Below are 27253 nucleotides of genomic sequence, written 5' to 3'. Positions count from 1 at the left end.
GAAGTTCCGTTTATCTCCCAACTTTAAAACTCTAAAATTTAAAAGTAGCTTTTGGCAATTAAATGGGAAGCAAAACATCAGATTCAACTAAATTCACGCAAACAACTAAATTTCACTGCTCTTTTAGTGCCAGTGTATGATTGTATAACACGCAAACCTTTAATCCTTTCGAGAAACAGCCAATGAAAAATCAATCCCAACGTCAATTATATGAATCACAATAAGTAAACAAGGAGGGACATAATATTATTAATTTTCGACTAACTGACGATAAGCCAATATATGATAATAAAAACTTTAAACATTCTGTTGAAAGAAACTATCGGAACTTATCTCATTAGACTAATAAACGGCTAAATATAGCTAAAACCCCACTTTAAATTACTTAATTTTGTTTAATTACCAAGAAAATAACACAAGAGAGATGATAACAGTGTTGCGTATATTTTGATAATGTGATTTAAAGGATTGAAATTTGGAAAAAATCGATCGACACAATCTATTGAAAATATGGCTGAAATGTGGCTAAAAGTAAACAATAATTGCATTAAACTATAATACACCGCGTTAAGAGTAAAAGCCAGTGTTGTCAACTGGCTCCTATCAGTTCTAATCTAAAGACATGTCTGAAACTTATATTCTCTGAGCTTTGCAGGACTAACGGGATTTTCTAACTGGACAGACGAGATTGATCAATTAATGCTGCTTTAACCCTGTTTCCTCGTGATTTAACTACCACTCTACTTACCCATTTTCACCATTTGTACCTCTTGCTCCTCTCTCCGAATATCACTCAGGCTTCACTTGTCTAACAACATACAACCATCCTTACATTTAAATCATCCTTCATTCTTTTATTCTTCTCTCAAATGCATAAAATGTTACAATCTTTGTGAAGCATTGAAGAAACAAACTAATTAACGACGGACACTGCACAATAACAAAATATCTTTACTGGATAAACAGATACACACAAATAACTAACTCATCAGAAGGTATGCACATACTTATAAATAACTCATCTATAACAAACAGAAAATGATATGCTGATAGGATGCGCAAAAATGATATGATAATGATAGGAGGAGCAAAATGCCAAAAAAACACCATTGCCAACTTACTCTATCACAAAAAATAAACCCACAAACATTCAACAGCTTATCAGCAACTGATATCTCTTACTCAATACGGAATTAACACGGCCCGATGGATATACACTCGATGAAACATGGAAGACTCGAAAATGAAAAAATGATTAATCGATTTGCGGAATGGAAATGTCACATTGTCACCTCTCTAATCTCAACGATAGATAAACGAGAGTGTTGTTACATTTGCTTGAAATCAATAATCTCGAAAAACATTTTCACACTAACAACGACTGATCTATTTTATTGAATTAATGAACTCATGTTACCATAATATTTTCAACATCAAAGATTTCAACATTTCCTTCTTATACAAATTGCTCTGCTATATGTCTATATCATCTCTTTATCCACAAAAAAAAAAAAAAAAAAAAAGTATAAGCTTTGTTCATATGTCTTTTACATCTCAAACTCATAACAATTGCTCAGTTATTTATGGATGAACGATAATCTTTGTGTAAATTCTCGAAGATAATTCAACTTATAAACAACACACTACTTTCTGTCCACTTACAATGAGAAACTACAGATGCAGCTAATGATAATTACTATACAGTTAACATAGATTGCATTTCTAACATTTTGTTAACCTTTCATCTTTATCACTCCCTAAGTAATATTCGCTTTTTCTTTTTCTTTTAAAGATTGATCTGAAGTTTGTTTCGATAAATTGCAAAGCTTACAGAGTAGCATTCATTAACCAAAATTTGAAGCAATTGTGTTATTTAGCAATATTAACGTGAAATAATTTTTATAACAATGTCAAAAGACAGTCAAGAATAGAAATGCTTGTAGTATATTAGCAGATTTGTTACAAAAAGTGTCATTATTCTCGACATTTGCAACAAAATGCAAATATGCGCAAAGATGTAAATGTGTTAGAACAAAATTTATAATTTAATTCCCGTAAAATATTGAGCAAAATGTACAAAAGAAGAAATAAGCAATACAAAATACAAAGAGTGGACCAAGTATCATTGTTATACCTTTTCTAGACAAAAAATTCAATTCGTCAACAATTTCACCTAAATTTTTGTAACAACACAAAACTCTAAACTAATTATAACGAAAAAAGTACGACAATAATACAAAACATTGCTTTTTCGTTAAATAAATTGAGAAGCTTACAATAAATAAATAAAAAAAAAAATTGAATTCATCAACAATTTCACCTGTCATCTTTGTTATCCACCTTTCATCTTTGTTATTGACGCTTAAACTTAAACAAAACTTTAAACGCCTGAGAAGCTAGTAGCAAACTGAGGGGTAGCAGAAAACAGCACTGACGCAGAAAATCCTACATTTCATTGAATTTCTGAAAATCCCAATGATCACTTTCTCATGTTCTATTCAGCTCCATCAATTAATAGCAGTCAAAATTAGTTTGCAAATCTGAGCCAAATTTATGCGAACCGCGGTGCAATCTATTTGCTGATTCTCACCGGAAATCTTTTCCGTTTAGTCTATCGGCCAACCTCAAATATGGACGAATCAGGAAGTCACTGCAAGTAGTAACTTGACTGCTTCGCCCATAGTAATAATGTAATCTCTGCAATTACGCTTACTTCAACTGATACTAACTGATCAACTTATCATTGAATTGTTTACTTTATTTACATTAAGTGACGCAAATGTAATTACAATGGCAAATATAAATAAATTACATGGCAAGAAAATGAAAAAATTACAATTTCTATCCTTTAATACAATTATTATCAATCAAATTACCCGTAGATGATGAAGATGGGTAGCATCCCGGGTATTTCGAGAATGGATATTCAAGGATAAAAGCTACCATCATATGGATATCCTATTCAAACACCAACAAACAGTATTGTAAACCTTTTTAAAAACTAATACTTTGTCATTTTTGAAAGGCAGTGAGATTGAAAAGCATATATATTTTGCTCCATTGAAACTGTATATCACTTTTCAAGACACATTTCTACCTCTTTTTACTTCCTCTTACTTATCAAAAGAGAAAAGGTCAAATTTCATACTTCCCCGAGATGACACAGCTTTGTTATGAGCATATTATCAAATCCACACTTATCATTTGCACTTCTCAAAACAATATCTCAAAAATAATGCCTAAACAAATTCCGAAACTGAAAATTTAAATCCATATGTATAAACAAAATGAATTGCACTTGAAAAGAGAACGTATTGTATTTATTCAGGTACCACATTCTATCTGCACATTCCGACTGTTAACACTGATCGATAAGCATCGATCAGGACGCTCCTCCGGAGAAAGCCTATTTCTGCGACGATTTGGATGACCCACCAACGTAGATAACAAAGAATAGTACCAGCGACATCAATAACAACGCAATGAATACCAAAATGCAAATCTTTTTCTGAAATGTTACACGTGACCCAACTTTGGGTAGGCAAATAAATTTTTCCCATCGCAAATGTAATTAACCTGTTAAACGCATTATTTCTAAATAATAAACCGTACTTCCCACTGATAAGCAGAAAAGTAGCTTACGTGAACATCCGGAAAAGCTAACGCTAAACTTTCCATGTTATCATTTGTCACCTATTAATTGGCATGTCGCACCCTCTCTCATTATCGTCACATGTTATTAGTTAACAATAACAAAGTGATTCATTCTTCCGAAAAAATTTGTTATTGCACAAAATATGACAAATGTAGAAAGCAAATGAAATGAGTGACAAAAAAGTTGGATTACGAATTCTACAAAAGGTGTGAAATAATACGATTTCAGTATGTTTACCTCCGACCAATTGTAGGATTAAAAATTCGAAGCTTTCGCTTCATTTATTTATGGAAGTAACAAATAATCTCTGACCACCGCCAATCAATCAAAAACTGTTTGTTAATAAAGCCAAATTAATAAGCAATTTTTTTGATTGTGCTGAACAGAAGAATAAATCAAATCAGAAAAGTAATAATAGGCAGCAATTTTTAGTTAAGCATAAATTTCATTAACACCACTTCATAACCTTTCGCATTTTAAAAAAAAAAAATCTACAACAAAAGGTTGAAAAAAAGTTTTAGCCACCGAAAAGAATTTGCACTTTCTTTTCGAACAAACAACAATTCCACGGTCTAATGACAAACACTATAAGCCAATTTTTCTGCTTTGAAAAGAAAAGAAATGGATGAAACATACGATTTACCCATGAATGGAATTACAATCGATAATGAAAAATAAGATCACATGTCAAACAACCCCCAAAAACAAATAAACTCAAACTAATTTCTATGCTTTAAATGAAATTTTCCAATACATTTAATACTTTTGAAACTTCTCTGAAAGACACCTAATAGTATATGAAATGAAAAAATACACTATCAAATTGCATATACATGGCTACTTGTCGATTCAATATTTCTAAACAAATAAAGCAGTAGCCATTATTCAGAAGCAATGGAAGGAGAAATTTAAATTTGAAAAACAGTCTAATCAGAGTTTCTAGCAAACACAATAAATTTCAAAATCTGTAAACTTTGGATTTTTCTCTCACTTTCTTCAACTTCCAACCTTCCTTTTTCTTTTTCAAAATTTCATACTGCTCACTTAGATACCAAAAAGACTATTGCATTAAGACCTTTGCAATATATCACAAAAGGATTGAAAATCAACAATATCAGATTAAAGCAAACAAATTCTAAGAAATCAAAAAAGGAAAAATTGAATTGCTTTCACAGTATACAAAATTGCGAATTCAAAAATAAAATTACCAATTCGATTTAATGACAAATCAGCACATTTATGCAAAAAACAAATGACGAAATACAACTAATCATTGCTTTTTGAAATCATAGGCTAATCGAAAAGAAAAAAAAAAAAACATTTTATTGCAAAATTACATAAATTACTGATTTAATAATTAAACGAACATATTCAACGTTATAAAAACAAAAATAAGGTAATAGAAGAATAACTTAATCTGTCAGATTTCCCGATTCTAGTGTAAATAAATTTTGGTTATTTTGGTTTTAACAAATATTATTACATCCAGTTCTCCAACTACCAAAACCTAAAGAATAAATTTAAAAATTTTTCCCAGTTTTGTTACAGTAAAATATTATGCGATTTTCGAATGTTCACTGCACGAATCATAAGATAATTGTTGGGGAAAAAAAATGCTGCAGAAATGGATGTATAAACAAAGGTGAAATTTATGCAAATTCAGGCAGTGATGAAGCAAGAAAAAAAGATGATTGCTACGAACGGTCGTCATCAGTAAACAAAGAAACATCGTAAATAAGCCGTGTTATGATTACACACATATAATAAAACTGAGATAATAAGAAACAACAAATAATTGCAAGAAGCTATAATGCTGATTTTAAGGGAAAAACATGAATGATAACAAATATGTTTAAATAATAGCAAAATGAGTGGCCTGATATCTCAGAAAGGACTTGGAATAAATGTCATCAACATGAGGACCAGTATGGCGATTAGAATTGTCACGCAAATCAATATCATTATCTTCTTCTGAAAGGAGAATAATGCATCTTTCATTTTGATTTTTGCAACTTTTTCCTTTTCTCTTAGTTACTGCTAAATAGCAAAAATCACATCGGAAACCAACAAGGAAGTAATCTACTGAGACAATAATCAAGTTAACTAAATAAGTAGGTAGCTTTTCATTCTGTTTACATCATTTGAGGACAAAATAGTAAGTAAAACTGTTTGAAAGAAACCAAAAAGTTTCTAGCATGAAACATGCATCACAATTAGAACAACGAAATTTCAAACAACCACAACCACAGCAATCAAAAAAGCATAGTTGCAACCACCACAAAACGAATCACTTTCAAGACATTGTCACAAATATCTCAACAACTCAACTATTCTATCCAAATATTCCCCAACTTTACCCGTGAAATTCACAAATGGTTGATGAAGAATAGTAGAGTCTGAGGAACAGTCTACACTTATAACTTCAAAATTTGCTGCGGTGAATAGCAAGTTCACATCCTATGAAAGTTTACTGATCGTAGCCATAAGAACTATGAGAAACACATCGTAGCAAAGATACTAAAGAGGTAGAAAATGCCCAAATATTCCCCTTCCCCGATTTCTACAACAATAGTAAAAAGCAGTGAAAAGTTGTCATTGACAGAAATAATTAGATGGAAAATTTGCAATTTTAGGCAAGAAAGCAAAAAAAAATACATACTTAGAATATAGACTATTAATGTCGATAACGATATCCTTTTCCGCAACAAAGATAAAATGATTTCCCACAAAAAAAGGGTAACAATTCCTGCGGGGACTGAATATTCTGCGCAACATTTTCCCAGCCATTCTTACATACATCGATATTTATGTGCAGTTGTCACGATTGAAAAAAAAAAAAAAAAAAAAAAAAAAGTGGCTACCTGAGAAAAAGAGAAAGAAAATGCAAAATATTGTTCGCAATAAACTTACACATAAAAATTAGATTTAAAAGGTGGCTGAATTCATGAGATTTCATAAGATAAATAAACAAAACTTTTTCTTTTCTTTTCCTCACCGTACTAAAATGTTTTTCAAGCTAGAAAGAACACTGAAACAATGCTTTCTTTACTATATCATCTTCGTCTTTTCAGTATTATATTTCCACAGTACAAGGTTTCTAATTAATAATATTTGTAATAAATCTAAAAAAAAAAGACAAAGATAGAAATGGACAGACTTATACAAGTAAGTGACCAATTTCTTCTTTAGCACAAAGCTATTTCAACTAATCAGGAAATTCCTATCAGTTGACCAGTAAGCATTGCTCTCATACGACAAAGCTTCTAGCTCAATTTGTCTCTATAATATACTCCCTATAACCGATCTTTCTCATACACTAACACAAACACAAACAATTCGTGCACATAATATAATTTAATAATTCAACTGGAAATTACTTAAAATTTCCTCCGCATAGCTGTTTCGGAGCAGATTCAGCGAACTTTATGTCGAGCAATTATATCATAACACCAACGACAAACAATAAGGAAATCGAAAAGTTTATGGGTTTATTTGTTAATTATCAATTTAACCATCTTGAATTATTTTTGAATTCCAGGCATAGTCAACTTTTCGATCTTCTAAAGCATGTAATCAAAGCAACAACATAAGATGGAATCATAAATAAAATTAAAATAAAACATAAGCGTACTATCCATGATAAAAGTGACAATGTTACATGCAGAAAGGTTAACAGATAGTTCACGACGACTACGACCATAATTTAATAACTAGAGTGCAATCCAATTATACAAACTAAAAATACAAACTATCCGAGAAAGAATAAACGCTTTGCTAAACATTGCAAAGTCTATCTAAAACCGTTCTATGCCAAAAACAAAATTTCTACAGAGTCTTCATTACCCTGTTCTTATTATGCATTCTTATTGTAGCTAAAATTAAAGTACAAAGCTCACGAAAACCGACCAATAGGTACTGTTCTCTAATTCAATAGGGAAAAAGAAACTTACCCTCCTTGCTTTACTTTGATATTGCACTGCCTTCTTCGTATCAGCTACAGCTCGATCGACAAACTCTTTTGCGTGCTCTACATTGTATTCTATTCGATCTACCATTTCGCCCTACAAATAGCATTATTTCTGTCAAATCAAAAAAAAAAAAAAATGAAAATAACTGTTCTTCACATTCTTGATAAATCTACTACCCATAATATCTTATAAAATTATTAATTCATTTCTTTAATGGCTAGTTCTTCACATTATTTATAAATCTACTACCTATAATATCTTGTAATCGATGATCAACATGGTAACAACTACAGACAAACAATTTAAAAAGCAATAAGCAATAAACATAAACTAGCACTGCTACACGCAATTTCGTAATTAATTATAATACAACTCTAAACAAAATTACGCTTCCACCACTTCTTTAAACCCACCTGAGACTCAACAAGCATTGCCATATCCATGAACATATCGTGTAGTTCACGTATGCTCGATTCTAACTTCATAATATCATTATGACGAGCTTCAATATCAGCTAATGTTTGCCGTGCTTGTTGTGTATCGGTGATGATTCCTTGGGTAAAGACACCTGGATTTCCAGACTCAATCATTTCTTCCAAATCCTAGAAACAATAAACTGCTAATGTCTAATTTACAAAAAATCAACATTTTACGACGTGCTATTGAAGCCACATAGTTCATATCTCAAGTTACACCAAAGATTTGTCGGTGGACATTGTCGCACTACCCAAGCCGTCAATTCACAGTAATCAAAAAATTTAATCATTTATTGAAAAATAAACAAGCTTACCTCATCTCCTACTTGCTTGCCAGCAATATCTAATTGCCTCTGAATACGACCCTTACAACGTTCGCGATAATCCGTCTGTGTTTTATTATAATCCGTCATGACTTCGACGAATTTTCTGGAAAGCGTTGAGTGTTGCGTTTTTCGTATACGTAAATCAGCTGACGATAATCCACTACTTTCATCATGTTCAATACTATTTTCGATCACTGAAATATTTCATTCAGTGAAAAGATATATGAATGATTTTATGTCTTCAATATTATTTATTCAACTCAAAACTAACTTTAACAGATTGCAGAACCTCAAAACTAACATTTTAGTTTCCCCCGAACTTTATTTGCAGTTTTCTTAATGCTAGCCATCAGCTCATCCAATTCTTCCTTTGTTTCTGTAAAACATACAATCAGCAAATCATAGTAAACATCATCAAACCATTGGGAAAAAAAATGATCTAAACGTCAGGAGAAAATTTTTATGTTAGAATGACGTACTAGGATCATTAACTGGATTGGAAAGAATTGCTGAATGTTTCTTCTTCACTTCTTCAACATTTGATGCAATTAAGTCTACGCTACCTCGTATTTCTTCAACCTTAATAATTAATAATATAGTAACAAAATAAATAAATTTCCTTTTGCAAACAACCAATTTTTAGCTTATCAAATTAAAAAAAAAAATTTCAAGAAGAATAAACCACAACAAATCAAACATAAATAAAAAACTTGACTAATTGGAATGAATTTGATTTAAGAAATCACAAAGATGGAAATGTAAAAGTCTAACCTGTTCGAAAAATTCTTCCATGAACTGTCCCTGAGCACTGTCTGTTGCTGCAAGGTCATCTTCATGGTCTTCTTCTGATTGAGCCTGAAATATTTATATTATTCTTTTTAAAACTGCTTATTTTTTCTAAACCATCACTAAAATAATCTCAACGACAAAAACATTTAAACTAGTTCCAATTTGTAGGACTGCTTCTGAATAAAATGCTTGTCTCATCTGTTTTCTGGCAATGAGTATATTTGGTCTGTTAGTATATTGGCCAGAAAAAGCTTATAATATTAAATCATGCAATGCTATTCACCTAGGCTTAAAGTTTTCATTTTCAGTAATTTCAATCATAATAATATGGATCCATTATTCCAGCCATTCACTATTTTCTAATGATCATGTTAAAGGTGAAAAAAAAAAAAAAAAATGTCTTCTAACATTTAATCACAAATGAAGACTGGAAACCATATGGAAAATCAAATTATGATCAATGATAATCTCACAAATCAGTTAAAAGGAAAATCGTATCAACAAATAGTAAAAAAAGACGTACAGCTTTAAGAGCGCTAAGACGATCCTTGGTCATAATCGATTAAATGGTAGACGATATTTTCTAAAAAACTGCAATAAAAGCAACTTTGATCCTATAAAATCGTGATAAACTTTATCGAAGTCGAAAGTAATAAATTGTCATGTCGAACCACATCACAAGAATGACCCATACAGAGACATTCAAACCTGCAAATGAAACAATTTATTGCGATCAAATAAAAGCAGCGTTGTGTCGATACGGTGGTGTTGGATGTTGCTCAACATACAAACATCTTCGGAGAAAAACGAACAAACTGATTTAATTTCAATGAATTTTATACTGAAACGACACCCATTTATTTCTACACCCACGCATACACACTCCTCGAAAAAGACTGCCGATTAATGTTACGAATAAGAGAAATGGACGGATCGCTTGCAACACAACAAGCAAAAAGGACAAACAAAGTGGCGACACAGCTAAACAAACAAACAAATAAGTTAGCCAATAAAATAACCATAACAAAAAAACTGAGAAAAAATCATCCATTATTTACAATGCTAACTACTCAAAAATAACAAGATAAGCGCAAAAAAAATTAATCAACCGTGTCACAATCCCTGTAAATATTGCATGCACGATCTTAACGGATCATTGTTAATGGTTTTGAATCAGCAGAATTTTGTTGGAAATAATCATTATCAAATCGATAAAGTTTGTTGAAAAAATTTCCATACTTATTAACCATAGGTCTTGAGCAACTCATTAAAGAAACTATGGAAAAGCCTTTCGGAAGCGTCCATTCGTCAGAAACATTTATTAAAATAATTACGTCTTTTAACTAATTCAAATCACTGCAATTTCCCAAAATTTCTCTCCTTAAAAAATTCTCATTTTAAAAGTTTAGCCTATGAGGATATTATCGAATCCATATTTTATTTCCTAGAAGATTCAACAGCGTCCAATTAGAGCTAGAGTCTATTTCCAGCATTCCTTTTAATTTGCTCCAAAATTTGCCACTTCATAGTCCTAAAATGGCACTTAAATTGAATTTCCTTCAAGAAGCAATGATGCACATTCTTAAAAAGAATGTACTGTCCTGTCATTTGACGCATTTCTTGTCTTTTTGCAACCTAAAACAACAAGCTAAGCAAAAGTTCAATGAAACAAAAAAAACGGATAACTTTTTGTTTACTTAGTTGTTTTATAAACAAATAAATAAATGAATCAATAAACAAATAAACTATATACATATTCACATACTTTATCGTTTTTTTCATTTATTCGCTTGCTGAATAATTTATTTACTTGGTTAATCATTTACACTCAAACTTGTTTACATATCGCACTACGTCAGCAGCTAAAGAATTAATCATTCGACAGCAACGTGCACATACAATATTACCATTTTATCCTACCAAAATAACACAAATTACTAATTAATCCTCTTCACTAATCTCTGTGTGTACTTTTTCATTCCATCTGAATAGTAGAATAATACTTTTCAAACTAAATATTTCATCAATAAACAAAACTTATTAACGTAAGTTTCACTGTCACGTCAGTAAGCATACTTACGTATACGAAATCTTACACATAAAGCAGTAACGTATAGAAATATCGTAGCATATTGCCAATGAATGTTTATCGCAATGAGATATTAGTAGTTGTAAGCATGAAATAATGCATAATTATCTAACAGAAACAATGTTGTTCGGTTGCAGAAAGAGGAAGAAAAATAAAAATAAATAATGTAAATGTCAGTTTCAAAAAAGAAAAAAATCGGAAACGAAATTGAAAAGCGATGAAAAATAATAGCAAAATGATACAATCAACATTATCAGAGAATGAGAAAAGAGAAAACAAAAATTCCAACCAATCATTCATTCATTCAACCATAAATATTAGACAAAAGCATAGAGTACGGCCCGTGGACAATTCTAATAGTTCAATGTGTCAACTGCAAAGTATCACTCATTTCTTGAATTTTTCAATTCAAAAATAAATTATTGTTACTGTCATCGTTATCACACTATCATTTACTATTATCATTTGCTATTACTATCACTGTTATTGTCATCATTATTGTTAGTACTGAATTTTACATCTTTAAAATTAACAAAACTATATGCCATCTTCTTTTTTTTTTTTCGAGAATTCTCTTTGCAATCCTTGAAATCCTGGACATCACCGGAATTCCGGACTTATTATTTGATAGGACGAATAATTAGCTACCGGAATAATGCATTTATAATGCAAAGCAATTACGGTGGCAGCAAATACGGTATTTAATAAGAAAGGAACGGAATGCATTTATTAGTAAGAGAAAATAAGATTATAAAGTGAAAGTTAGATAAGTTAAGTACGAGATTTGCAGTGATATTTTGGTAGAAGGGGAAGGAGAGAGAGAGAGAGAGAGAGAGAGAGAGAGAGAGAGAGGAAGAGAGAGGGAGAGAGAGAGAGAATGGACAAAGAACGTTTATTAGGCCAAAAGTATTTGTTAGGCCTAAAAGAGAAATAAAAGTACAAAAGAGACAGACACAGACATACACTCATAAATGAATATGAAATGATGGCAAAGATCCGATTTGTTCGTAGCAAATAGCATAAAAAGAGCTTTAATGAAGGGAAAAGCATTCTTTCATCATTAAAATAGCCAAATTTACTGAAAGTGAAATTTACCATTGTAAAAAGAAATAATCAATAAAAGCTATTAAATGACAGTTAGCAAGCAGGACATGCACACACATACACGCACATGCACACATACACATACAAAGATGGTTAGTTTGAACGCTGTCTGTGAATGATCGATTGTTGTGCGTATGTCTGTATGTGTATGTATGTATGTATGTATGTGTGTGTGTGTGTGTATGTGTGTGTAGTGGTAGGAAGAGGAATGGATGAATAAGTTGGAATTTGGAATGGAGTGGCACGAGTGAATGAATGGAGTTCGCTCGCATAATGCATGTAAACTATGCTTCATTCGTCAGTGTCGTTATTGTCGTCCGGAAACTATTGCAGCATGCAAAGACCCAACTCTGTCCGGAAAATTAGATAATTAGACAGGAATGCTACTGTCACCGCAAGATATAGCTTATTGTCACCGCAAGATATAGCTTATTGTCACCGCAAGATATAGCTTATTGTCACACCTGTAAGCAACGACTATCAAAGATTTGCATTTGTGACAACACTATGAAATGTTGCAAGCAACTTGGATTATGATTACTGTTCAGGAATCTTTTTAAAGAATTTTGCATTGAGTGTGTCTGTGTATGTCTGTGTATGTGTATTATCATTTTATCAGTTAATTCTATGTGTTATCATTTTATCAGTTAATTCTATTCACATTATACTATTACAATTCATTTCATTAGCATATTTTTGTTAAATAATGCAGTAAATAGGATAATCATTAAGTGATTTGTGACTTACCTAATGGAATGAAAAGTTTAAATTTTGAGAAAAATAAATAAAACGAAATAAGGAATGAAATATATCAACAAAAATTGTCACATATTGCAAAAAGGAATAATATGTTTTCTTGTAATTATTTATTGTTTCTTATTAGTTTATTTTACTTAAATGGATGGAAGCGTTTTTATTAAATTAAGTTCGTAAACTTCTAATACTTTTAAGAAACTTACTAAATTCAAAAAATGGTATTCTTAGTTTCAAGTCACTGATTATAATATACAACAAACAGTAAAACCTGTGAGAGAGTGATTATCATAATAGCAACTTTTTGAAAATTTTCAAATTTTAAAATTTATCAAGCAAAGTTCCTGTTTGCTAGAAACGTTGATTAGACTAGTTTTGAAAATATTTTGATGTTCGTTTAAATTTTTCCTTCCATTGCTTCTAAATTATGGCTATTGCCTTACCTGTTTAGAAATATTTAAATTAACAAGTATTCAATTTGATTGTGCTACAAGAAGTACAAAAATTTCTGTAATTTTGTATTTTTTTTCTCCTCCTTTTTTCTTTTCTATTTCATAAAGTTTGATTAAAGCTAAAAAAAAAAAAAAAATGCAAAATAAGATGAAAATTCTTTTCTTTCATAATTTGAACATCTAAATTCAAAGAATTCTATAAGTTAGGCTTATCGTACCACTGTATATAGGTTTGATAATGATATGATATAGCTGATAGTGTTTATTCCATAAATAATATATTGATCATTCTGAGATAGAATTTGTTTGCTATTAATCACATTGATTGTGATGATGATCGTGATGATGATGATGATGATGATGATCGTGATGATGATGATGATGATGATGATCGTGATGATGATGATGATGATGATGATCGTGATGATGATGATGATGATGATGATCGTGATGATGATGATGATGATGATGATCGTGATGATGATGATGATGATGATGATCGTGATGATGATGATGATGATGATGATCGTGATGATGATGATGATGATGATGATCGTGATGATGATGATGATGATGATGATCGTGATGATGATGATGATGATGATGATCGTGATGATGATGATGATGATGATGATCGTGATGATGATGATGATGATGATGATCAGCCTTTTACTACAAATATATTTTTAAAAATTCCAGCGACAATTTGTTTGCATTTTCTTCTTTATGCATCGAAAATTCCTCTAATCGCATAATTTTTTGTTTTTTAAAATGTATGTGTGTATGTGTACGTGTATGTGTATCTGTTGTGTATGTGTATCCGTGTATGTATCTGTGCATGCATATGTGTGTGTATGTATGTATGTATGTGTATGTGTATGTGTGTAGGTGTATTTACATGCAAGTGAATTTTGAATTGGTGGTGAAGAGGAAATGAAGAGAACAAGTAATGTGTATTTATGTGCCAGTGAATGAATTCACAAGTCATAGCTATCTGGCCTAGGCTTCTATGCCTTTTCAAGGCTTATTTTGATTATTTTAACATGCATCCCAGTTTTTCTAGCAAAATTTATAGATGAAACCAATGGTAAAATGTAGTTTTTGCATACAAACAATTCTTATTCTCCTTCTAACTAAACTTTATATACTTTAGCCTTTAACTTTTTCTTTTCTACCTCATTCACAATCACATTAACACTATTTCATCCACTAATAGCTCCCTATAATATTTTAGGTTTTACTTTTTTAAATGAATAAATGTTAACTTTAGCAAATCGATCATCATAACTCTTTCACACTACTCTATTTATGTCATTTTATCACATGCAAACATAAACACAAACATACATGCAGTTGTAATTTGCATAAATGAAAGCTTAGAATGCTAAGCTAACTTATTTTTCATTGAAAAAAAAAATCATACTTTTCTTTTCTCTAAATAAAATTATTACTGCAAACAGATGGGTTTCTTATAAAAAAAAAGAAAAGAAAAATCCCATTTTTTCGTTTTTTTTTTTTTTTTTTTCAACCATAATTTTACTTATCAATCATTTTAGATAAGCTAATTGCTTACTACATGCAGCATTATTAATTCATTCATTTTAGCTCCTTTTTTCTCTACTTTTAGTCTATTTTTACTTTCACACTTTTCTTCTTTTTTTTTTTTTTTTTTTTCTACTTTCATTTTTCATAAGCTATTTTTCATTTTATAATACATTAAATTATTTCTCAGTATAGCAAAATGATCACTAACATTTGCAAAACTTTTTCCATTTCACTAAATTTATGTTGCATTAATGAATATTCATAAATTTAATTTTCATTCATAACATTTACAAAATTAGGCTAAAAATGGAATTTCAATAATGTTTACAAATTTTAATATTTTCCACCGTATTCAATCATTGCTCCATAAATTTTCTGCATATTTGCTTGCTTCCTTACTGTCATCCATTTGAAAATTTATAATTGTCACATATATATGTCAAATTTCTATTCCTGCTATAAATCTCTGATACTTATAATAATAATAATAATAATAATAATAATAATTATTATTATCTAACATGCAATCCTATAAAATTTTCATGCAAAATTACTTTACATTCAAATTTTTTTTCTTTCTCTTTTTTTTTTTTTCATTTAAAAGGCATAAGTAAAACTGCGATGCATCATTTAAAGCTAACATTAGTAGACGATAATTTGTGCCCAAGTATTAAAAACACTAAATGAGCTTCTCTTGGGAAACTTTTGTTTACCCGTGTAATTGTATTTCCCATTTTAGTTTACTGCAAAGAAATAGATTTACTTGCCATACACTAATTTTTCAAGAAATTGCTGTGTTCAAATTATTTCTGCCTTTTTTTTTTTTGATGTATTCAAATTATTTCTGCTATCATAGGCAGTTGAAAGTATTGGTAAACAAGTAGAAAGTATCCATTTTTTTTTTTGGTTATTTTATGGTTTCTTTTTTTTTAAGTATGATAAGTAATTAGTTTGACTCAATGGTTATAAAAATTGATTTATTCTAATGATACTAATTAAACTTATCAGAGCAAAAAATTGAAAGTTTGTGAAAATTACCAATCATATTTTATCAGTTTGGAATTACTAATCATATTTTATCAATTTGCGGTTACGAATATTTTATCAGTTTGGAATTACTAATCATATTTTATCAATTTGCAGTTACGAATATTTTATCAGTTTGAAGTTACTAATCATATTTTATCAATTTTCAGTTACGAATATTTTATCAGTTTGGAATACTAATCATATTTTATCAGATATAATTGAATATGATTTGGATATGATAATACAATTATATTTCTCTTTTCCTTTTAGAAATTTGGAAAATTAATGTAATTTTTTTCCTTCAACAAAATTTTTTTTTTTTTTTTTTGTGTAATTTTTAATTTTTTTTTTTCCTTTTTCCTTTTTTTTCCACTAAAGGTTTAATAGATAGATTACACTATACAACTATCATTTATCACAAATATTTATCACTGCAATAAAAATGTGTTTGCTCAAAGAATATCGATGTTACACTTAAACATTTGATATCAGCATTGATTATCAGTGGTGATTAAACGGATCAATAGAATTGATTATCATAAAGTGTTAAACTAACTAATAACTCTTATAGAAATATCATGTAATCTCATCTTCATTCACATATTCCATTTTTAATCATTCATTCAATCAAATTTTTTTTTCCTATTAATTTCTTTGAGATATGAGAATTTGCTTATTGTATACAATTTTTATTTCATTTTTTTTTGTTTGTCTTTCAAGAAATCATTCGCATTTTGCGTTTTATATTCCGGAATTAATGTCTGCAAGACATTTTAGCTGTTAGCCAATTAACTTGAAGCAATCTTGCTATTTAGAAAGTACATTTTCATAAGTCATTTATTATAAAAAACATTTTTATGGCTTTTAAGCAAATAACAGAAAAAAAAAAAAAAGAAAGAATAATTTGCTTGCTGACAATCTTTTTTTTTTTTTTTCTTTTGCTATCAAAAAGAAACGATAACTGTTCGTTCAATCAATATTCTCAATGATAAAATTGCAATATGTGACAATTTTTGTTGATATATTTCATTCCTTATTTCGTTTTATTTATTTTTCTCAAATTTTAAACTTTTCATTCCATTAGGTAAGTCACAAATCACTTAATGATTATCCTATTTACTGCATTATTTAACAAAAATATGCTAATGAAATGAATTGTAATAGTATAATGTGAATAGAATTAACTGATAAAATGATAACACATAGAATTAACTGATAAAATGATAATACACATACACAGACACACACAGACACACTCAATGCAAAATTCTTTAAAAAGATTCCTGAGCAGTAATCATAATCCAAGTTGCTTGCAACATTTCATAATGTTGTCACAAATGCAAATCTTTGATAGTCGTTGCTTACAGGTGTGACAATAAGCTATATCTTGCGGTGACAATAAGCTATATCTTGCGGTGACAGTAGCATTCCTGTCTAATTATCTAATTTTCCGGACAGAGTTGGGTCTTTGCATGCTGCAATAGTTTCCGGACGACAATAACGACACTGACGAATGAAGCATAGTTTACATGCATTATGCGAGCGAACTCCATTCACTCGTGCCACTCCATTCCAAATTCCAACTTATTCATCCATTCCTCTTCCTACCAACTACACACACATACACACACACACACACATACATACATACACATACAGACATACGCACAACAATGATCATTCACAGACAGCGTTCAAACTAACCATCTTTGTATGTGTATGTGTGCATGTGCGTGTATGTGTGTGCATGTCCTGCATGCTAACTGTCATTTAATAGCTTTTATTGATTATTTCTTTTTACAATGGTAAATTTCACTTTCAGTAAATTTGGCTATTTTAATGATGAAAGAATGCTTTTCCCTTCATTAAAGCTCTTTTTATGCTATTTGCTACGAACAAATCGGATCTTTGCCATCATTTCATATTCATTTATGAGTGTATGTCTGTGTCTGTCTCTTTTGTACTTTTATTTCTCTTTTAGGCCTAACAAATACTTTTGGCCTAATAAACGTTCTTTGTCCATTCTCTCTCTCTCTCCCTCTCTCCCCCTCTCTTCCTCTCTCTCTCTCTCTCTCTCTCTCTCCTTCCCCTTCTACCAAAATATCACTGCAAATCTCGTACTTAACTTATCTAACTTTCACTTTATAATCTTATTTTCTCTTACTAATAAATGCATTCCGTTCCTTTCTTATTAAATACCGTATTTGCTGCCACCGTAATTGCTTTGCATTATAAATGCATTATTCCGGTAGCTAATTATTCGTCCTATCAAATAATAAGTCCGGAATTCCGGTGATGTCCAGGATTTCAAGGATTGCAAAGAGAATTCTCGAAAAAAAAAAAGAAGATGGCATATAGTTTTGTTAATTTTAAAGATGTAAAATTCAGTACTAACAATAATGATGACAATAACAGTGATAGTAATAGCAAATGATAATAGTAAATGATAGTGTGATAACGATGACAGTAACAATAATTTATTTTTGAATTGAAAAATTCAAGAAATGAGTGATACTTTGCAGTTGACACATTGAACTATTAGAATTGTCCACGGGCCGTACTCTATGCTTTTGTCTAATATTTATGGTTGAATGAATGAATGATTGGTTGGAATTTTTGTTTTCTCTTTTCTCATTCTCTGATAATGTTGATTGTATCATTTTGCTATTATTTTTCATCGCTTTTCAATTTCGTTTCCGATTTTTTTCTTTTTTGAAACTGACATTTACATTATTTATTTTTATTTTTCTTCCTCTTTCTGCAACCGAACAACATTGTTTCTGTTAGATAATTATGCATTATTTCATGCTTACAACTACTAATATCTCATTGCGATAAACATTCATTGGCAATATGCTACGATATTTCTATACGTTACTGCTTTATGTGTAAGATTTCGTATACGTAAGTATGCTTACTGACGTGACAGTGAAACTTACGTTAGTAAGTTTTGTTTATTGATGAAATATTTAGTTTGAAAAGTATTATTCTACTATTCAGATGGAATGAAAAAGTACACACAGAGATTAGTGAAGAGGATTAATTAGTAATTTGTGTGATTTGTGTTATTTTGGTAGGATAAAATGGTAATATTGTATGTGCACGTTGCTGTCGAATGATTAATTCTTTAGCTGCTGACGTAGTGCGATATGTAAACAAGTTTGAGTGTAAATGATTAACCAAGTAAATAAATTATTCAGCAAGCGAATAAATGAAAAAAACGATAAAGTATGTGAATATGTATATAGTTTATTTGTTTATTGATTCATTTATTTATTTGTTTATAAAACAACTAAGTAAACAAAAAGTTATCCGTTTTTTTTGTTTCATTGAACTTTTGCTTAGCTTGTTGTTTTAGGTTGCAAAAAGACAAGAAATGCGTCAAATGACAGGACAGTACATTCTTTTGAAGAATGTGCATCATTGCTTCTTGAAGGAAATTCAATTTAAGTGCCATTTTAGGACTATGAAGTGGCAAATTTTGGAGCAAATTAAAAGGAATGCTGGAAATAGACTCTAGCTCTAATTGGACGCTATTGAATCTTCTAGGAAATAAAATATGGATTCGATAATATCCTCATAGGCAAAACTTTTAAAATGAGAATTTTTTAAAGAGAGAAATTTTGGGAAATTGCAGTGATTTGAATTAGTTAAAAGACGTAATTATTTTAATAAATGTTTCTGACGAATGGACGCTTCCGAAAGGCTTTTCCATAGTTTCTTTAATGAGTTGCTCAAGACCTATGGTTAATAAGTATGAAAATTTTTTCAACAAACTTTATCGATTTGATGATGATTATTTCCAACAAAATTCTGCTGATTCAAAACCATTAACAATGATCCGTTAAGATCGTGCATGCAATATTTACAGGGAAATCTGTGATATTGTGACACGGTTGATTAATTTTTTTTGCGCTTATCTTGTTATTTTTGAGTAGTTAGCATTGTAAATAATGGATGATTTTTTCTCAGTTTTTTTGTTATGGTTATTTTATTGGCTAACTTATTTGTTTGTTTGTTTAGCTGTGTCGCCACTTTGTTTGTCCTTTTTGCTTGTTGTGTTGCAAGCGTTCCGTCCATTTCTCTTATTCGTAACATTAATCGGCAGTCTTTTTCGAGAAGTGTGTATGCGTGGGTGTAGAAATAAATGGGTGTCGTTTCAGTATAAAATTCATTGAAATTAAATCAGTTTGTTCGTTTTTCTCCGAAGATGTTTGTATGTTGAGCAACATCCAACACCACCGTATCGACACAACGCTGCTTTTATTTGATCGCAATAAATTGTTTCATTTGCAGGTTTGAATGTCTCTGTATGGGTCATTCTTGTGATGTGGTTCGACATGACAATTTATTACTTTCGACTTCGATAAAGTTTATCACGATTTTATAGGATCAAAGTTGCTTTTATTGAAGTTTTTTAGAAAATATCGTCTACCATTTAATCAATTATGACCAAGGATCGTCTTAGCGCTCTTAAAGCTGTACGTCTTTTTTTACTATTTGTTGATACGATTTTCCTTTTAACTGATTTGTGAGATTATCATTGATCATAATTTGATTTTCCATATGGTTTCCAGTCTTCATTTGTGATTAAATGTTAGAAGACATTTTTTTTTTTTTTTTTTTTTCACCTTTAACATGATCATTAGAAAATAGTGAATGGCTGGAATAATGGATCCATATTATTATGATTGAAATTACTGAAAATGAAAACTTTAAGCCTAGGTGAATAGCATTGCATGATTTAATATTATAAGCTTTTTCTGGCCAATATACTAACAGACCAAATATACTCATTGCCAGAAAACAGATGAGACAAGCATTTTATTCAGAAGCAGTCCTACAAATTGGAACTAGTTTAAATGTTTTTGTCGTTGAGATTATTTTAGTGATGGTTTAGAAAAAATAAGCAGTTTTAAAAAGAATAATATAAATATTTCAGGCTCAATCAGAGGAAGACCATGAAGATGACCTTGCAGCAACAGACAGTGCTCAGGGACAGTTCATGGAAGAATTTTTCGAACAGGTTAGACTTTTACATTTCCATCTTTGTGATTTCTTAAATCAAATTCATTCCAATTAGTCAAGTTTTTTATTTATGTTTGATTTGTTGTGGTTTATTCTTCTTGAAATTTTTTTTTTTAATTTGATAAGCTAAAAATTGGTTGTTTGCAAAAGGAAATTTATTTATTTTGTTACTATATTATTAATTATTAAGGTTGAAGAAATACGAGGTAGCGTAGACTTAATTGCATCAAATGTTGAAGAAGTGAAGAAGAAACATTCAGCAATTCTTTCCAATCCAGTTAATGATCCTAGTACGTCATTCTAACATAAAAATTTTCTCCTGACGTTTAGATCATTTTTTTCCCTATGGTTTGATGATGTTTACTATGATTTGCTGATTGTATGTTTTACAGAAACAAAGGAAGAATTGGATGAGCTGATGGCTAGCATTAAGAAAACTGCAAATAAAGTTCGGGGGAAACTAAAATGTTAGTTTTGAGGTTCTGCAATCTGTTAAAGTTAGTTTTGAGTTGAATAAATAATATTGAAGACATAAAATCATTCATATATCTTTTCACTGAATGAAATATTTCAGTGATCGAAAATAGTATTGAACATGATGAAAGTAGTGGATTATCGTCAGCTGATTTACGTATACGAAAAACGCAACACTCAACGCTTTCCAGAAAATTCGTCGAAGTCATGACGGATTATAATAAAACACAGACGGATTATCGCGAACGTTGTAAGGGTCGTATTCAGAGGCAATTAGATATTGCTGGCAAGCAAGTAGGAGATGAGGTAAGCTTGTTTATTTTTCAATAAATGATTAAATTTTTTGATTACTGTGAATTGACGGCTTGGGTAGTGCGACAATGTCCACCGACAAATCTTTGGTGTAACTTGAGATATGAACTATGTGGCTTCAATAGCACGTCGTAAAATGTTGATTTTTTGTAAATTAGACATTAGCAGTTTATTGTTTCTAGGATTTGGAAGAAATGATTGAGTCTGGAAATCCAGGTGTCTTTACCCAAGGAATCATTACCGATACACAACAAGCACGGCAAACATTAGCTGATATTGAAGCTCGTCATAATGATATTATGAAGTTAGAATCGAGCATACGTGAACTACACGATATGTTCATGGATATGGCAATGCTTGTTGAGTCTCAGGTGGGTTTAAAGAAGTGGTGGAAGCGTAATTTTGTTTAGAGTTGTATTATAATTAATTACGAAATTGCGTGTAGCAGTGCTGGTTTATGTTTATTGCTTATTGCTTTTTAAATTGTTTGTCTGTAGTTGTTACCATGTTGATCATCGATTACAAGATATTATAGGTAGTAGATTTATAAAGAATGTGAAGAACTAGCCATTAAAGAAATGAATTAATAATTTTATAAGATATTATGGGTAGTAGATTTATCAAGAATGTGAAGAACAGTTATTTTCATTTTTTTTTTTTTTTTGATTTGACAGAAATAATGCTATTTGTAGGGCGAAATGGTAGATCGAATAGAATACAATGTAGAGCACGCAAAAGAGTTTGTCGATCGAGCTGTAGCTGATACGAAGAAGGCAGTGCAATACCAAAGTAAAGCAAGGAGGGTAAGTTTCTTTTTCCCTATTGAATTAGAGAACAGTACCTATTGGTCGGTTTTCGTGAGCTTTGTGCTTTAATTTTAGTTATAATAAGAATGCATAATAAGAACAGGGTAATGAAGACTCTGTAGAAATTTTGTTTTTGGCGTAAAACGGTTTTAGATAGACTTTGCAATGTTTAACAAAGCGTTTGTTCTTTCTCGGACAGTTTGTATTTTTAGTTTGTATAATTGGATTGCACTCTAGTTATTAAATTATGGTCGTAGTCGTCGTGAACTGTCTGTTAGCCTTTCTGCATGTAACATTGTCACTTTTATTGTGGATAGTACGCTTATGTTTTATTTTAATTTTATTTATGATTCCATCTTATGTTGTTGCTTTGATTACATGCTTTAGAAAATCGAAAAGTTGACTATGCTTGGAATTCAAAAATAGTTGAAGATGATTAAATTGATAATTAACAAATAAACCCATAAACTTTTCGATTTCCTTATTGTTTGTCGTTGGTGTTATGATATAATTACTCGACATAAAGTTCGCTGAATCTGCTCCGAAACAGCTATGCGGAGGAAATTTTAAGTAATTTCCAGTTGAATTATTAAATTATATTATGTGCACGAATTGTTTGTGTTTGTGTTAGTGTATGAGAAAGATCGGTTATAGGGAGTATATTATAGAGACAAATTGAGCTAGAAGCTTTGTCGTATGAGAGCAATGCTTACTGGTCAACTGATAGGAATTTCCTGATTAGTTGAAATAGCTTTGTGCTAAGGAAGAAATTGGTCACTTACTTGTATAAGTCTGTCCATTTCTATCTTTGTCTTTTTTTTTTTAGATTTATTACAAATATTATTAATTAGAAACCTTGTACTGTGGAAATATAATACTGAAAAGACGAAGATAATAGTAAAGAAAGCATTGTTTCAGTATTCTTTCTAGCTTGAAAAACATTTTAGTACGGTGAGGAAAAGAAAAGAAAAAGTTTTGTTTATTTATCTTATGAAATCTCATGAATTCAGCCACCTTTTAAATCTAATTTTTATGTGTAAGTTTATTGCGAACAATATTTTGCATTTTCTTTCTCTTTTTCTCAGGTAGCCACTTTTTTTTTTTTTTTTTTTTTTTTTCAATCGTGACAACTTCACATAAATATCGATGTATGTAAGAATGGCTGGGAAAATGTTGTGCAGAATATTCAGTCCCCGCAGGAATTGTTACCCTTTTTTTGTGGGAAATCATTTTATCTTTGTTGCGGAAAAGGATATCGTTATCGACATTAATAGTCTATATTCTAAGTATTTTTTTTTTTTTTTTTTTTGCTTTCTTGCCTAAAATTGCAAATTTTCCATCTAATTATTTCTGTCAATGACAACTTTTCACTGCTTTTTACTATTGTTGTAGAAATCGGGGAAAGGGAATATTTGGGCATTTTCTACCTCTTTAGTATCTTTGCTACGATGTGTTTCTCATAGTTCTTATGGCTACGATCAGTGTTTAGGTAGGATGTAAACTTGCTATTCACCGCAGCAAATTTTGAAGTTATAAGTGTAGAATGTACCTCAGACTCTACTATTCTTCATCAACCATTTGTGAATTTCACGGGTAAAGTTGGGGAATATTTGGATAGAATAGTTGAGTTGTTGAGATATTTGTGACAATGTCTTGAAAGTGATTCGTTTTGTGGTGGTTGCAACTATGCTTTTTTGATTGCTGTGGTTGTGGTTGTTTGAAATTTCGTTGTTCTAATTGTGATGCATGTTTCATGCTAGAAACTTTTTGGTTTCTTTCAAACAGTTTTGTCCATAAATGATGTAAACAGAATGAAAAGCTACCTACTTATTTAGTTAACTTGATTATTGTCTCAGTAGATTACTTCCTTGTTGGTTTCCGATGTGATTTTTGCTATTTAGCAGTAACTAAGAGAAAAGGAAAAAGTTGCAAAAATCAAAATGAAAGATGCATTATTCTCCTTTCAGAAGAAGATAATGATATTGATTTGCGTGACAATTCTAATCGCCATACTGGTCCTCATGTTGATGACATTTATTCCAAGTCCTTTCTGAGATATCAGGCCACTCATTTTGCTATTATTTAAACATATTTGTTATCATTCATGTTTTTCCCTTAAAATCAGCATTATAGCTTCTTGCAATTATTTGTTGTTTCTTATTATCTCAGTTTTATTATATGTGTGTAATCATAACACGGCTTATTTACGATGTTTCTTTGTTTACTGATGACGACCGTTCGTAGCAATCATCTTTTTTTCTTGCTTCATCACTGCCTGAATTTGCATAAATTTCACCTTTGTTTATACATCCATTTCTGCAGCATTTTTTTTCCCCAACAATTATCTTATGATTCGTGCAGTGAACATTCGAAAATCGCATAATATTTTACTGTAACAAAACTGGGAAAATTTTTTAAATTTATTCTTTAGGTTTTGGTAGTTGGAGAACTGGATGTAATAATATTTGTTAAAACCAAAATAACCAAAATTTATTTACACTAGAATCGGGAAATCTGACAGATTAAGTTATTCTTCTATTACCTTATTTTTGTTTTTATAACGTTGAATATGTTCGTTTAATTATTAAATCAGTAATTTATGTAATTTTGCAATAAAATGTTTTTTTTTTTTTTTTCTTTTCGATTAGCCTATGATTTCAAAAAGCAATGATTAGTTGTATTTCGTCATTTGTTTTTTGCATAAATGTGCTGATTTGTCATTAAATCGAATTGGTAATTTTATTTTTGAATTCGCAATTTTGTATACTGTGAAAGCAGTTCAATTTTTCCTTTTTTGATTTCTTAGAATTTGTTTGCTTTAATCTGATATTGTTGATTTTCAATCCTTTTGTGATATATTGCAAAGGTCTTAATGCAATAGTCTTTTTGGTATCTAAGTGAGCAGTATGAAATTTTGAAAAAGAAAAAGGAAGGTTGGAAGTTGAAGAAAGTGAGAGAAAAATCCAAAGTTTACAGATTTTGAAATTTATTGTGTTTGCTAGAAACTCTGATTAGACTGTTTTTCAAATTTAAATTTCTCCTTCCATTGCTTCTGAATAATGGCTACTGCTTTATTTGTTTAGAAATATTGAATCGACAAGTAGCCATGTATATGCAATTTGATAGTGTATTTTTTCATTTCATATACTATTAGGTGTCTTTCAGAGAAGTTTCAAAAGTATTAAATGTATTGGAAAATTTCATTTAAAGCATAGAAATTAGTTTGATTTTATTTGTTTTTGGGGGTTGTTTGACATGTGATTTTATTTTTCATTATCGATTGTAATTCCATTCATGGGTAAATCGTATGTTTCATCCATTTCTTTTCTTTTCAAAGCAGAAATATTGGCTTATAGTGTTTGTCATTAGACCGTGGAATTGTTGTTTGTTCGAAAAGAAAGTGCAAATTCTTTTCGGTGGCTAAAACTTTTTTTCAACCTTTTGTTGTAGATTTTTTTTTTAAAATGCGAAAGGTTATGAAGTGGTGTTAATGAAATTTATGCTTAACTAAAAATTGCTGCCTATTATTATTTTTCTGATTTGATTTATTCTTCTGTTCAGCACAATCAAAAAAATTGCTTATTAATTTGGCTTTATTAACAAACAGTTTTTGATTGATTGGCGGTGGTCAGAGATTATTTGTTACTTCCATAAATAAATGAAGCGAAAGCTTCGAATTTTTAATCCTACAATTGGTCGGAGGTAAACATACTGAAATCGTATTATTTCACACCTTTTGTAGAATTCGTAATCCAACTTTTTTGTCACTCATTTCATTTGCTTTCTACATTTGTCATATTTTGTGCAATAACAAATTTTTTCGGAAGAATGAATCACTTTGTTATTGTTAACTAATAACATGTGACGATAATGAGAGAGGGTGCGACATGCCAATTAATAGGTGACAAATGATAACATGGAAAGTTTAGCGTTAGCTTTTCCGGATGTTCACGTAAGCTACTTTTCTGCTTATCAGTGGGAAGTACGGTTTATTATTTAGAAATAATGCGTTTAACAGGTTAATTACATTTGCGATGGGAAAAATTTATTTGCCTACCCAAAGTTGGGTCACGTGTAACATTTCAGAAAAAGATTTGCATTTTGGTATTCATTGCGTTGTTATTGATGTCGCTGGTACTATTCTTTGTTATCTACGTTGGTGGGTCATCCAAATCGTCGCAGAAATAGGCTTTCTCCGGAGGAGCGTCCTGATCGATGCTTATCGATCAGTGTTAACAGTCGGAATGTGCAGATAGAATGTGGTACCTGAATAAATACAATACGTTCTCTTTTCAAGTGCAATTCATTTTGTTTATACATATGGATTTAAATTTTCAGTTTCGGAATTTGTTTAGGCATTATTTTTGAGATATTGTTTTGAGAAGTGCAAATGATAAGTGTGGATTTGATAATATGCTCATAACAAAGCTGTGTCATCTCGGGGAAG

General features: G+C 30.4%; 3 protein-coding genes and 1 further gene across 6 annotated transcripts; 3 read left to right on the top strand and 1 right to left on the bottom strand.

The window, feature by feature from the left end:
* Nucleotides 1–3406: 3406 nt before the first annotated feature.
* On the bottom strand, nucleotides 3407–9770 carry Bm4453 (syntaxin A, putative; the record flags this gene model as incomplete). 2 transcript variants are annotated; one of them, XM_043077749.1, is made up of 8 exons in its annotated part: nucleotides 3407–3508; nucleotides 7606–7716; nucleotides 8037–8225; nucleotides 8414–8619; nucleotides 8727–8801; nucleotides 8905–9004; nucleotides 9197–9280; nucleotides 9738–9770. In XM_043077749.1, 8 exons carry the CDS (start codon nucleotides 9768–9770, stop codon nucleotides 3407–3409), a joined length of 900 nt encoding a protein of 299 aa, XP_042933683.1. The 2 variants fall into 2 exon arrangements, with proteins under 2 accessions (XP_042933683.1, XP_042933684.1); XM_043077750.1 differs by lacking the exon at nucleotides 3407–3508 and adding an exon at nucleotides 5540–5626.
* A 2684-nt stretch (nucleotides 9771–12454) lies between these two features.
* On the top strand, nucleotides 12455–14367 carry Bm10320 (Uncharacterized protein; the record flags this gene model as incomplete). 2 transcript variants are annotated; one of them, XM_043077747.1, is made up of 2 exons in its annotated part: nucleotides 12455–12499; nucleotides 13912–14367. In XM_043077747.1, 2 exons carry the CDS (start codon nucleotides 12455–12457, stop codon nucleotides 14365–14367), a joined length of 501 nt encoding a protein of 166 aa, XP_042933681.1. The 2 variants fall into 2 exon arrangements, with proteins under 2 accessions (XP_042933681.1, XP_042933682.1); XM_043077748.1 differs by lacking the exon at nucleotides 12455–12499 and adding an exon at nucleotides 13379–13381.
* Bm15580 lies at nucleotides 13941–14285 on the top strand. Its single transcript, XR_006227965.1, has one exon. The product of XR_006227965.1 is annotated as a pre-microRNA Bm15580 (primary transcript).
* A 6267-nt stretch (nucleotides 14368–20634) lies between the features above and the next one.
* Bm5458 (Syntaxin, putative) lies at nucleotides 20635–26994 on the top strand (the record flags this gene model as incomplete). The annotated part of the gene is made up of 8 exons (XM_043077746.1): nucleotides 20635–20667; nucleotides 21129–21212; nucleotides 21405–21504; nucleotides 21607–21681; nucleotides 21789–21994; nucleotides 22183–22371; nucleotides 22693–22803; nucleotides 26893–26994. The coding sequence occupies 8 exons, from the start codon at nucleotides 20635–20637 to the stop codon at nucleotides 26992–26994; spliced, it is 900 nt and encodes a 299-aa protein (XP_042933680.1).
* Nucleotides 26995–27253: the final 259 nt, after the last annotated feature.

Source organism: Brugia malayi, assembly GCF_000002995.4.
Source record: "Brugia malayi strain FR3 genome assembly, contig: Bm_v4_Chr1_scaffold_001, whole genome shotgun sequence".
NCBI classification, from domain to species: domain Eukaryota; kingdom Metazoa; phylum Nematoda; class Chromadorea; order Rhabditida; family Onchocercidae; genus Brugia; species Brugia malayi.
Note: the sequence above shows the minus strand (reverse complement) of the source record. Positions and strands in the feature narration are given on the sequence as shown.